The sequence below is a fragment of the Eleutherodactylus coqui genome, chromosome 6 (assembly GCF_035609145.1).
Source record: "Eleutherodactylus coqui strain aEleCoq1 chromosome 6, aEleCoq1.hap1, whole genome shotgun sequence".
Lineage (NCBI taxonomy): Eukaryota > Metazoa > Chordata > Amphibia > Anura > Eleutherodactylidae > Eleutherodactylus > Eleutherodactylus coqui.
The window spans coordinates 229,642,884-229,657,066 of NC_089842.1; the positions used below are offsets into that span (position 1 = coordinate 229,642,884).

General features: G+C 43.3%; 1 protein-coding gene across 1 annotated transcript in view; it reads left to right on the top strand.

Moving 5' to 3' along the window:
* The window catches only part of CDC42SE1 (CDC42 small effector 1), a 39,340-nt gene that overhangs the window by 18,875 nt on the left and 6,282 nt on the right, over positions 1-14,183 (top strand). The window contains exons 2-4 of the mRNA XM_066609061.1: positions 2,403-2,652; positions 11,868-11,978; positions 12,181-12,266. Of these exons, the coding sequence (XP_066465158.1) occupies positions 2,599-2,652; positions 11,868-11,978; positions 12,181-12,255 (240 nt within the window). The 5' untranslated portion in view covers positions 2,403-2,598 and the 3' untranslated portion in view covers positions 12,256-12,266. The remainder of the gene's footprint in view (positions 1-2,402; positions 2,653-11,867; positions 11,979-12,180; positions 12,267-14,183) is intronic.

Here is a 14,183-nt window from a genome sequence, read left to right on the forward strand (position 1 = left end):
TAAGAATATAACTATTATAATACTGCCCCCTATGTGCAAGAATATAACTTCTATAATACTGCCCCCTATGTGCAAGAATATAACTTCTATAATACTGCCCCCTATGTGCAAGAATATAACTTCTATAATACTGCCCCCTATGTACAAAATATAACTACTATAATACTGCCCCTATGTACAAGAATATAACTACTATAATACTGCTCCTATGTACAAGAATATAACTACTATAATACTGCTCCCTATGTACAAGGATATAACTACTATAATACTGCTCCCTATGTACAAGGATATAACTACTATAATACTGCTCCCTATGTACAAGGATATAACTACTATAATACTGCTCCCTATGTACAAGGATATAACTACTATAATACTGCCCCCTATGTACAAGGATATAACTACTATAATACTGCCCCCTATGTATAAGAATATAACTATTATAATACTGCCCCCTATGTGCAAGAATATAACTTCTATAATACTGCCCCCTATGTGCAAGAATATAACTTCTATAATACTGCCCCCTATGTGCAAGAATATAACTTCTATAATACTGCCCCCTATGTACAAAATATAACTACTATAATACTGCCCCTATGTACAAGAATATAACTACTATAATACTGCTCCTATGTACAAGAATATAACTACTATAATACTGCTCCCTATGTACAAGGATATAACTACTATAATACTGCTCCCTATGTACAAGGATATAACTACTATAATACTGCTCCCTATGTACAAGGATATAACTACTATAATACTGCTCCCTATGTACAAGGATATAACTACTATAATACTGCCCCCTATGTACAAGGATATAACTACTATAATACTGCTCCCTATGTACAAGGATATAACTACTATAATACTGCTCCCTATGTACAAGGATATAACTACTATAATACTGCCCCCTATGTACAAGGATATAACTACTATAATACTGCCCCCTATGTACAAGGATATAACTACTATAATACTGCCCCCTATGTACAAGGATATAACTACTATAATACTGCTCCCTATGTACAAGGATATAACTACTATAATACTGCCCCCTATGTACAAGGATATAACTACTATAATACTGCCCCCTATGTACAAGGATATAACTACTATAATACTGCCCCCTATGTACAAGGATATAACTACTATAATACTGCCCCCTATGTACAAAGATATAACTACTATAATACTGCCCCCTATGTACAAGAATATAACTACTATAATACTGCCCCCTATGTACAAGAATATAACTACTATAATACTGCCCCCTATGTACAAGAATATAACTACTATAATACTGCCCCCTATGTACAAGAATATAACTACTATAATACTGCCCCCTATGTACAAGAATATAACTACTAGAATACTGCCTCCTATGTACAGGAATATAACTACTATAATACTGCTCCTATGTACAAGAATATAACTACTATAATACTGCCCCCTATGTACAAGAATATAACTACTATAATACTGCTCCTATGTACAAGAATATAACTACTAGAATACTGCCCCCTATGTACAAGAATATAACTACTATAATACTGCCCCCTATGTACAAGAATATAACTACTATAATGCTGCCCCCCATGTACAAAAATATAACTACTATAATACTGCCCTCTCTGTACAAGGATGGAACTACTACAAGGGCTCGTACCCTATGTTTTCAACATGGCCGGTGCTGCTGCCGCCGGCACCATTGAAAGCAATGGGCGGTAGCGCAGATTTTACTTAGCGCTGCGAGTCTTAAGTGAAGACATTGTAAATGAGCATGAAAGCATTGAAAATCATTGGTTTCATAATCATGCGTCTTTACTCGCTCTCGCATCGCAGGTCAGCTTATCACCAGTGGGTACGAGCCCTAATACTGACAACGTTCATGTCCCGAGCCTAGCCTGCTATGGACAAACCTGATTGGTCTGGTGTTGAGGTTTTGCAATGTTACTACTTACATCATATCTACAGTAAATACAAGCAAACAGTTGGATGACATGACGGCCTTGTACTTGTCTCACACTCTGTAACTTCCTGAACTAGGGCTACTTGGGGTGTTTGATGTGAAACACAATAGGGTGCGGCCCGTGCCCCCAGTGGGTGAGAGGTCAGGGCATGGCTGTTTCTTGCTATGACATTACGGTAACCTCAGGGGAGATTTGCACAACTGAGGACTAGAATATGGGCAGAGCTGCATTCCAAAATAACACGACTTTATGCTTTCTTCTCATTTACTATTGTTTTCTGTTATTTTTTTTTACCTTTCAGTTATTTTCTTGCAGTAGATGCTAATTTGGGTCCTTTGTTTCATCTTTTCCTATATTTCATTAATATTTTATGTATTTATTTAAAATACTCTTTTCTAAAACATATATTTTCTTTTTCAGGTGCAGGAAAATAAGGAGATCTAATCCATTGGAGACAAGAACACACGCCGCAACTTTTCAAGAGCTGTCTGAGAATTGATATCTGATGGAGCGATCTGAATAAAGCCGCTTTCCTTGGAGGACGACTTAAGATTCGACTCGGTGGATCTTCGGCTATCTGCCAAACAGAATTCCAAGCAAACTGGAAGTCTCAAATATGAGCGACTTTTGGCATAAACTAGGCTGCTGTGTTGTAGAAAAGCCACAACCGGTAAGTCTGAACACCTTGCTACCAGTCAGTGATTATGTATAAGGAATTTCTAGTAATTATTAGGAAATTGTATAGTACCAGTGTTTCTTGTGGTGCAATGCGCCTCACAGCTCTGCTACATGCATGTCACACACACACACAGCACTGCTACATGTACATCACACACAGCTCTGCTGCATACATTCTTCATACAACAAGGATGAAAAGCAGCACAGCAGAGTCCTGCACACACTGATCACCACTTGGTCATGTGATCCCGGACTTCTACCACACAGGTGACTGATCACATGACGGCAACATCATCACAGGTCCTGTAAGCACACGGTTGCTGTAGTTGTTCGTTAGTATTTCATCCCCTACAAACCCCCCACGGCCTCAGTTGCTATGCAATACTAACGAACACCTAGCCGGACAGCAGCCGTGTGCGTACGGGACCTGTCATGTCACCGTCATGTGACCAGGGGTGGAGCATGTAACTCCCTCACTGGGGATGAAGGACCTTTGATGATGTGAGGGATCATGTGATCAGAAGCGGAGCATGTAACTCCCTCACTGGCGATGAAGGATTTTTCACGTGAGGGATCATGTGATCAGGGGCAGAGCATGCAAGTCACTCACAAACTCGCTCACAGATGGACAGGTCTTCGTTAGTATTTTGATTTACCTCAAACCGGTATACACCCGGAAACGCCACTTCATTAGAGCCCCTGGCCCTCTCAAGATTGGCGCTTCCCTGTATGGAAATTCTCTCCAGAATGCAGCATAAAATCACGTGACGAGTTTTCCAATTAAGGAACGCACAACTTGCCGTTCTGTAGCACGGATGGGCTATAACAGCAGACGACCAGTTCCAGCGCCGTTGTGTCTAAGAGAAACAGGCGAAACTCCAGCGGGCAAAAGAGCGCAAAAATTGTAGCACTGAGCAGCGGAAAAACATCTCCTGGTCAGATGGATCCAGATTTCTATTGCCCCGTGCTGATGGGAGTTCAGAATTTGGTGCAAGCAGCATGAATCGCTGACCCCTTCCTGTCAGCTGGTCAGAACATGTCAGCACCGCCATCTAATCTGCAGCAACTACAAGAAGCTTCCTGTCCGCAGGGGCCGATATTCCTGCAGAACGGTTTCATCAACTAGAGGGATCTACACCACGACGAACTGCTGCTGATCTGAAGGACAGAGGAGTCTAGATGGGGGTCTCTAATAAAGGGGGCATTCAGTGTAAATTGAAACTTAGTATGACACGTGTGGGTAACTGGGAAATGTATCTCCACCAAAACCCCAGAATCCTCTTACGGATTAGTTCGTTCTTTCTTGCTTTACCTGTGCAGCCAATTCCTGTGTTGATGAGATGCGCTCCGCCATGTTTGGGAAAGGGCGACAACCGTGGCATTTCTCTGAATAGGCTGATGGCCATCGCCACCTCGTCTCTTCTATGGACTTCTTTGAATTTAATAATAATATTAAAGGGGTCCTCTAGCGATTCTCCGCTCGCGGACTGCAAATCGCAGCATGCGATAGGCTGACCGCGGAGATCCCTCTGCAGGCGGAGACTCCCGTGGTGGAGATCCCTCTGCAGGCGGAGACTCCCGTGGTGGAGATCCGCTGCAGGATACTGCAACACCCGTGGACAGGCAGCCTTAAGAGGCATTGGTAGCATCATGATGTCCCCCTCCAGCCCTCTTAACGTGCTGCCTGCAGGCAGACCTTATGATGTGGCTTGCTGGAGCACACGGCCGCGGACACAATGGGATCAGTGGAAAGGAGATTATGGCAGACGCTGAACCTGAGCTGCACAATCCAACCACCACTTAATAAACTCCTAGGATAAGCTGATAAACCTCCGAGAAATATGTGAAGCTGATTAATTACAGGTAACTTTAGTCCTCAGAAAGCCCTTAAACATCATCCCTCTCCTTTAGAAGGGCTGTGTATCTGCAGGGGTAACGCAGGTCAGTAAAGGCCCTTGTACACGGAACTATTATTGTTCAGAAAATAGCGCTCATTCAATTGTTCTCATTCACTTATACAGCGAATGTGAACGACCAGCGATGTATCTGCTACATAAACAGGCTGCCCGAGCGATCGAGCTAACTCGGACATCCTTCAAATAGTAAATCTGCTCGTCTAAACGGACCCTAACAATGGAATGGAAATCTACTTGGTACTTTTGTTATGGTTTCTCATGTAATACCGCCCTAAATAGTTCATATAATACAATCATACACAGCTTGTAAAATACAACTATACAGAGCTGGCGTAGTGCTTCCCCGCAGAGCTAATATAATGGAATAGAACTTTTTACAGACAACTATATATGCTTTTTTTTATGCCAAGAGTCTCTATAGCACTGGTATATAGAGCTCATATAATGCCACCACACACAGCTTATATAATATTGTCATACAGCGATCGTAAAACACTAAGGAGCCCGTGTAATACCACCATACAGAGCTTACCTATGGTAATACCATCACTCGGTGCTCACATAATACCGACACATAGAGCTTATATAGTAGTGCCATCACTCGGTGCTCACATAATACCGACACATAGAGCTTATATAGTAGTGCCATCACTCGGTGCTCACATAATACCGACACATAGAGCTTGTATAGTAGTGCCATCACTCGGTGCTCACATAATACCGACACATAGAGCTTGTATAGTAGTGCCATCACTCGGTGCTCACATAATACCGACACATAGAGCTTGTATAGTAGTGCCATCACTCGGTGCTCACATAATACCGACACATAGAGCTTATATAGTAGTGCCATCACTCGGTGCTCACATAATACCGCTACAGAAAACCTAACTAAAACTTCAATCTGGATCTGACCTATTACTATAAACGGTAACTAGAAGGAGGCGGATCATATGTTTGCAGTGGTGCCCCCCCTATATATCTGGCTGTGGGCATTTTGGGGTAGCAGTGTCCCAGTATTCTTGTAGTATTGTACATGTCTCTGAAGTTTTATGAGGGAGGAACTCTAAATCCTCGCCTAACTGCCGGGGGCTGTCAAATGGAGACAGATTAATAATTGACGCTGTTTGGCTCATTTTAAGGAATGTCTTAAATGGTTCACATTCCCAGCAGACCTCCTGGTATTCCTCCTCCCTCCTCTCCCACTGTGAAAACAACAACCCTTCCCTCTGTGCCAGTAAATCTCGCTGCCAGGGGGCATTGCCTGTGATTGGGGTCATGTCACGGGCAGTGAAGGGTAGCAGGTCAGAATGTTGTTTAATTAAAAATTAGTAGTTGGTAACAAATTTGGCAAACACCTAACCTGTGCTGGACTATTAAAGGGGCCAGAGCATCTATGAATAGGCACGGTGTAATACTTCATTTCCCCTGTGGAGGCACTGCAAAAAATTTGAACACTTCCAGGTTTCCCCATAGATTACAGCTGATCACTGGGGTCTGTCTCCCAACCGTCAAGGATTCGGCTGGACAGTCCTGGATGTTGGGTGCTGACCCACCACCCCAGGAGGCCTGCTTCACAGGGGTGGCTGGGAATGGAGTATAATAAAAACTGCCTGTACTCTCCCCTCTCGCTCCTCCTGCCGCTCGAGTCTGTGCTATTAGCACAATATGGCGCCGTCTGGCACGTGTTTGCAGCCATTCAGTTGGGTATTATTATGGGGGAGGTCATGCTGGGACATTTTTGCTAAGGAGGAGATGAGAGGGCATTATTGAGGGAGGCATCTTGATGGGCACTATTATTGATCAGGGCGGTATTACTGAGGAGGTATTATTACGGGGGAGGGCATGTGGGGACATTTTTGCTAAGGAGGACTGAGGGGGATATGTACGGACATTATTACTGAGGGCGGTATCTCAGTAGGCACTATTATTGATCAGGGCAGTATTACTGAGAGGGCACTACTACAGAGGTGGTGAGTGAGGAGCATTATTACAGAGAGGGTACGTGGGGGCATGAGGGTACGTGGGGGCATGAGGGTACGTGGGGGCATGCGGGCCCCTTGTTAATGAGTGGGGCAGATGAGGGAATTTTTTACTGAGGGGGCATGTGGAGGCATTATTACGGAGTTGGGTATGTAGGGCATTACTGAGCAGGGCATGTCTGGGCATTATTAATAAGGAGAGCATGTGGGAAATAGTATTACTGTGAGGGGGGCACAAAGGGTGTGGCTTAAAAGGGGAGTGGCCTAACATTAAAACAAATTGCCACAATGCACGAAGTGCGCCCCAAAAGTTGTCCCTCTTTCCATTAATCAAAAATTTTAAGGAGGCCTCTAACAAGGGGTTGTCTAAAGTGGAAAACGGCTGTAAGGTGAAGTCCCCCCTCAGTTGTACACTTCTTTTTCCAGGTGAGGAGTTCCGCAATGCTCTGAAGAAGGGGTGGAGCTATTCGGTAGGGCGCATAATATACATGCCATAGCTTACGGGCAGTATCCATAATTACACTGCATCTTACAGGAAGTATATTATATACACCCCATTCCCAAGGGCTCATTCACACAGGTATATGCAGATTTTGGTCCGTGAATACGCAGCGGATGAACAAACTGTATAACTCTGCGTATTTCCTCCACATGTGGCCCTGGTGGCATTCTTTTTTTTTTTTTGTGTGTATATAAACACTGCGTATTGCGTGTGCAAAAAAAAAAAAGCACCAAGCTGGTCTCCTTCAGCACATATTTGCAGTGCATACACATGTATCATGCATATTCACTGCGTATTTGCAGACTCCAATTGACCTAAATTGGTTATTTCAGTCTGTAATACGGGCGAAAATGGGAAATGTTGCAAGTTTTTTTTTTTAATACAACCGAAAAGTGTGTGAAAAATACACACAAGTAAATAAACTCACTGAAATCAACAGCTTCCATTCCCTCCTCATGTGTGTAAAAACACAAAAGCGGGTAATACAGAGTATTTATGCCAGTCTGAATGAGCCCTTTAAAGGAAATATAACTGGTACACACCATATCTTACAGGAAGTATATATTACACGGTCTTGTCACCGGAGGCCCTAAAACTGGTTCCCCCTTGGCCTATAAAAGGCTCTCGGAGGCCCCTTGTGTGTAGTGGCCTGTTCTTCCGCTTGTGTAGAGCTTGTTGACCACTAGACGCCTCTACGAGGCACAGAAGAGATTTCACCCCGTTAGCAGAGTCTGAGAGGGGCGCATTATTGGGATGTGAGAAGCTGGATGGTCGTATCGATGAATTGTCCCCCACCTGGGCCGTTCTGACCAGACTGTTAGGAGGTGTTGGAAGCAGGCTCACAACCCCCTGCAGACCACCAGTAGAGAGGAGCATCTGACCAGACTGTTAGGAGGTGTTGGGACCAGTGGATGTGTGAGGGCACACAAGGTGACCGGGCTCAGGATGCCCCCTACAGACCACCAGTAGAGAGGAGTGTCTGACCAGACTGTTAGGAGGTGTTGGGACCAGTGCATGTGTGAGGGCACACAAGGTGACCGGGCTCAGGATGCCCCGACAGACCACCGGTAGCGAGGACCATCTGATTGTCTGACGAGCACCAGCAGCTCCAAATGATCCGTTGTCCGCCATCCAGAGGCAGGTAGCACCATTGTTACACCCCTGAGTCTGCCAGACCACTTCTAGGCGCCATTCCATGTAGGTCTCCCTCCCGCCCACCGTCACCTCTATTTGCAGTGATGTTGTGAACGATGAAACTGGCCGCTATGGAGGGGAACCGGGTTGACCTCACCGACAAATCTAGGTTTAGTTTTGACGCATCCAAGGTGCCAATCTACAAACCCTTTATTCCTCCGAGAACATAGCAGCAACGTGTCTCACATACAGAGTTACCCAAGAAAGTATTAGTCATGTAAACCACTGCTTATAGAGAGACAGATGAAATTAAAGCATCTTTGGTCAGCATGCATATCTAACATGGTGCCATCCACACCGACCGGCATCCTAGCATTAGAATTGCACAACCGCGGGAATTCAATGCTCGCCCGTATAGCATCTTGTGTCTAAGCTAGTGGCAGTACAGCAGGGTACTAGAGCCTCCATGCCGGTCTGTATCACCTCTTGTATCCAAGCTAGAGGCGGTACAACAGGGTACTAGAGCTACCATGCCGGTCTGTATCACATCTCGTATCCAAGCTAGAGGTGGTACAACAGGGTACTAGAGCCTCCATGCCCACCCGTATCACATCTTGTATCCAAGCTAGAGGCGGTACAACAGGGTACTAGAGCCTCCATGCCTACCTGTATCACATCTTGTATCCAAGCTAGAGGCGGTACAACAGGGTACTAGAGCCTCCATGCCCCCCATATCACATCTTGTATCCAAGCTAGAGGCGGTACAACAGGGTACTAGAGCCTCCATGCCGGTCTGTATCACATCTTGTATCCAAGCTAGAGGTGGTACAACAGGGTACTAGAGCCTCCATGCCCCCCATATCACATCTTGTATCCAAGCTAGAGGCGGTACAACAGGGTACTAGAGCCTCCATGCCCCCCATATCACATCTTGTATCCAAGCTAGAGGCGGTACAACAGGGTACTAGAGCCTCCATGCCCCCCATATCACATCTTGTATCCAAGCTAGAGGTGGTACAACAGGGTACTAGAGCCTCCATGCCGGTCTGTATCACATCTTGTATCAAAGCTAGAGGCGGTACAACAGGGTACTAGAGCTACCATGCCGGTCTGTATCACATCTTGTATCCAAGCTAGAGGTGGTACAACAGGGTACTAGAGCCTCCATGCCCCCCCATATCACATCTTGTATCCAAGCTAGAGGTGGTACAACAGGGTACTAGAGCCTCCATGCCGGTCTGTATCACATCTCGTATCCAAGCTAGAGGCGGTACAACCAGGTACTAGAACCTCCATGCCCGCCTGTATCACATCTTGTATCCAAGCTAGAGGCGGTACAATGGGGTACTAGAGCCTCCATGCCCACCCCTATCACATCTTGTTACTGACAATGAATGTGTATGTATGTATAATATATATATATATATATAGATATAGATATAGATATATAGATATATTAATATGTACTCCTTCTAAGGGAGAAATGTTACTGACTGAGTGGGTATACACCCCCATACTTGCCAGGAAGTTTATATTATATCCTCCCCATGCCTTACAGAAGGTATATATTGTATACACACTGTACCTTTCAGATTCCTCTACAAGGTTCTTGAGAAACATTTCTTCAGTGTTTCAATGTGTACAGGAAACGGAGTATGTGGTGAAAACAGGAAGACCCTGCCCCGGAGCTACACTCTCACAAGCCCACCGCCCGCAGCACGCAGAGGGTGTCAGTAATGGGCACAAACCTTTGTGCTGCTGTAGTTTAAGCAGACCTGAACCGCTAGTATATGGACTCTATTGTCTCTATATAGAAAAATGGAGTATTTGGTGGGTACTGGACTGTGCTGGCTATATGGCACCTTATGTCGAATTTTTTAAAATTTGTTTTTTGTCTAAGCCCCTTCATAAGAAGAGAAAAAAAAAAATATATATATATATATGTTATAATTTATTGCACTGATAGGTGTTTTGTGTGAGCAGAAAGCAGCGTGATGACAGCACAGGGAATAAATACAGCACCAGAACCAAGCTCAGTACATGAATACAGCACCAGAACCAAGCTCAGTACATGAATACAGCACCAGAACCAAGCTCAGTACATGAATACAGCACCAGAACCGAGCTCAGTACATAAGTACAGCACCAGAACCAAGCTCAGTACATAAGTACAGCACCAGAACCAAGCTCAGTACATAAGTACAGCACCAGAACCAAGCTCAGTACATAAGTACAGCACCAGAACCAAGCTCAGTACATAAGTACAGCACCAGAACCAAGCTCAGTACATAAGTACAGCACCAGAACCAAGCTCAGTACATAAATACAGCACCAGAACCAAGCTCAGTACATAAATACAGCACCAGAACCAAGCTCAGTACACAGATACAGCACCAGAACCAAGCTCAGTACACAGATACAGCACCAGAACCAAGCTCAGTACACAGATACAGCACCAGAACCAAGCTCAGTACACAGATACAGCACCAGAACCAAGCTCAGTACACAGATACAGCACCAGAACCAAGCTCAGTACACAGATACAGCACCAGAACCAAGCTCAGTACATAAATACAGCACCAGAACCAAGCTCAGTACATAAATACAGCACCAGAACCAAGCTCAGTACATAAATACAGCACCAGAACCAAGCTCAGTACATAGATATAGCTCCAAAACCCAGCTCCTACCATAAATGCAGCTTTAGAACCCAGTTAATAACAAATGTAACACCAGAAACAAACTCGGGCGATAAACACAGTAGCAGAACTGAGTGAATGGGCTGTGGAGGCGTCTGTGCCGACAGCTGCGCCTCCAAACATCAGAGGGGAGGAGGCAGAGCCAGGAAGCTGATGATTCATGTAGTTCCACAAGACTCTGCTGCATGGATGAAGACTAATATCTTCCCATGCGGACCTAAGGCTGCGGTTCCACGGCGATACAATTAACATGCCACGGCATGTTGGTTTCCTCGCGGCTCGTCCGCAGCGTGTGGATGAGATTTTTGCAAATCTTGTCCACTGATTGCCGTGAGAATTTCCGTACGAAAAGTCTGCATGGAAATTCAGCGACATTATCGCCCCGTGTGAACCCAGCCTAAGGGAGGCGATGACCCCCGGCCTGCATGTACCTGGTGCCTCCCAACACATCTGGTGGCTGCTGTCCTGTACGAACGCATGGGTCACCTGTAACGGGCCAGACATGCTACTGGATTTGCATAGTGCAGCCCTTGAGCACATGTACTGGTGTACGATCAGCTGGAGATAGCCACCACCTTCCACGTGTCCATGTGTCATCGCCCCCTGCTGGCCACCACTGGGAACAGCAGGGCCTGGTGTTTAAGATAGCAACTGGGCACTTTGTCCTATACCAGGAGTTCACCGGAAGCCAATTATCAGGAAACATGCCCACTCCTCCATCGTCTGACTGTATGTGACGTGTACATGGCTCAGTAGACAATATTACACGGTACGCTTAGATACACCATTTTAACAGACTGTATCACATATGAGAGGATTAGATACTGACTCAGCACTTGCACACATGATAAGCTTAGATACTCAGCAGATTGTATCACACACAATGGGCTTGCAGGAGCTCCGCAGATAGCATCAATAGGCTTAGATACACCTTAGATACACCTATCCCTAACTGTGTGGTTTGTTTATTGCAGAAGAAGAAGAGGAGGAGAATTGATCGCACCATGATAGGAGAACCCATGAACTTTGTGCACCTGACACACATCGGCTCAGGAGACATGGGAGCAGGCGATGGGCTTCCAATGGTAGGTCTTAGGTACTCCTCACCTGGTGGTCGAACAGCAAAGACCCGCACTGTGCTACTTCTATAAAACCACTCTGTTAGTCGTTCTACTTTGTAGCAATGGACAGAAAACATTATAGGCTACAAGTATAACCGCCAGAACAGCAAAATAGCCTCATAAAATACCCAACACCACATCCTATAACCTGTTTCTTGATTTGCAGGCGGGTCCAATGCAAGAGCAAATGAGATCAAAATGTGGCCGCGATAGACAATGGAGCAACTCCAGGATTTTGTAGCTGTATACACTGTAAGAGACCGCGACCTGCAAACCTTTACCTACATGTAAATGTGATACACAAGGCGGTATTATAGTAGTTATATTATTATACATAGGGGGCAGTATTATAGTAGTTATATTCTTGTACATAGGGGACAGTATTATAGTAGATATATTCTTGTACATAGGGGGCAGTATTATAGTAGATATATTCTTGTACATAGGGGGCAGTATTATAGTAGTTATATTCTTGTACATAAGGGGCAGTATTATAGTAGTTATATTCTTGTACATAGGAGGCAGTATTATAGTAGTTATATTCTTGTACATAGGGGGTAGTATTATAGTAGTTATATACTTGTACATAGAGGGCAGTATTATAGTAGTTATATTCTTGTACATAAGGGCAGTATTATAGTAGTTATATTCTTGTACATAGGGGGCAGTATTATAGTAGTTATATTCTTGTACATAGGGAGCAGTATAATAGTAGTTATATTCTTGTACATAGGGGGCAGTATTATAGTAGTTATATTCTTGTACATAGGAGGCAGTATTATAGTAGTTATATTCTTGTATATAGGGAGCAGTATAATAGTAGTTATATTCTTGTACATAGGGGGCAGTATTATAGTAGTTATATTCTTGTACATAGGGGGCAGTATTATAGTAGTTATATTCTTGTATATAGGAGCAGTATTATAGTAGTTATATTCTTGTACATAGGGGGCAGTATTATAGTAGTCATATTCTTGTACATAGGGAGCAGTATAATAGTAGTTATATTCTTGTACATAGGGAGCAGTATAATAGTAGTTATATTCTTGTACATAGGGGGCAGTATTATAGTAGTTATATTCTTGTACATAGGGAGCAGTATAATAGTAGTTATATTCTTGTACATAGGGGGCAGTATTATAGTAGTTATATTCTTGTACATAGGAGGCAGTATTATAGTAGTTATATTCTTGTATATAGGGAGCAGTATAATAGTAGTTATATTCTTGTACATAGGGGGCAGTATTATAGTAGTTATATTCTTGTACATAGGGGGCAGTATTATAGTAGTTATATTCTTGTATATAGGAGCAGTATTATAGTAGTTATATTCTTGTACATAGGGGGCAGTATTATAGTAGTCATATTCTTGTACATAGGAGTAGTATTATAGTAGTTATATTCTTGTACATAGAAGGCAGTATTATAGTAGTTATATTCTTGTACATAGGGGGCAGTATTATAGTAGTTATATTCTTGTACATAGGGGCATTATTATAGTAGTTATATACTTGTACACAGGGGGCAGTATTATAGTAGTCATATTCTTGTACATAGGAGTAGTATTATAGTAGTTATATTCTTGTACATAGAAGGCAGTATTATAGTAGTTATATTCTTGTACATAGAAGGCAGTATTATAGCAGTTATATTCTTGTACATAGGGGGCAGTATTATAGTAGTTATATTCTTGTACATAGGTGACAGTATTATAGTAGTTATATTCTTGTACATAGGGAGCAGTATTATAGTAGTTATATTCTTGTACATAGGAGGCAGTATTATAGTAGTTATATTCTTGTACATAGGAGGCAGTATTATAGTAGTTATATTCTTGTACATAGGGGGCAGTATTATAGTAGTTATATTCTTGTACATAGGAGGCAGTATTATAGTAATTATATTCTTGTACATAGGGGCAGTATTATAGTAGTTATATTCTTGTACATAGGAGGCAGTATTATAGTAGTTACATTCTTGTACATAGGGGGGCAGTATTATAGTAGTTATATTCTTATACATAGGAGGCAGTATTATAGTAGTTATATTCTTGTACATAGGGGGCAGTATTATAGTAGGTATATTCTTGTACATAGAGGACAGTATTATAGTAGTTATATCCTTGTACATAGGAGGCAGGATTATAGTAGTTATATTCTTGTACATAGG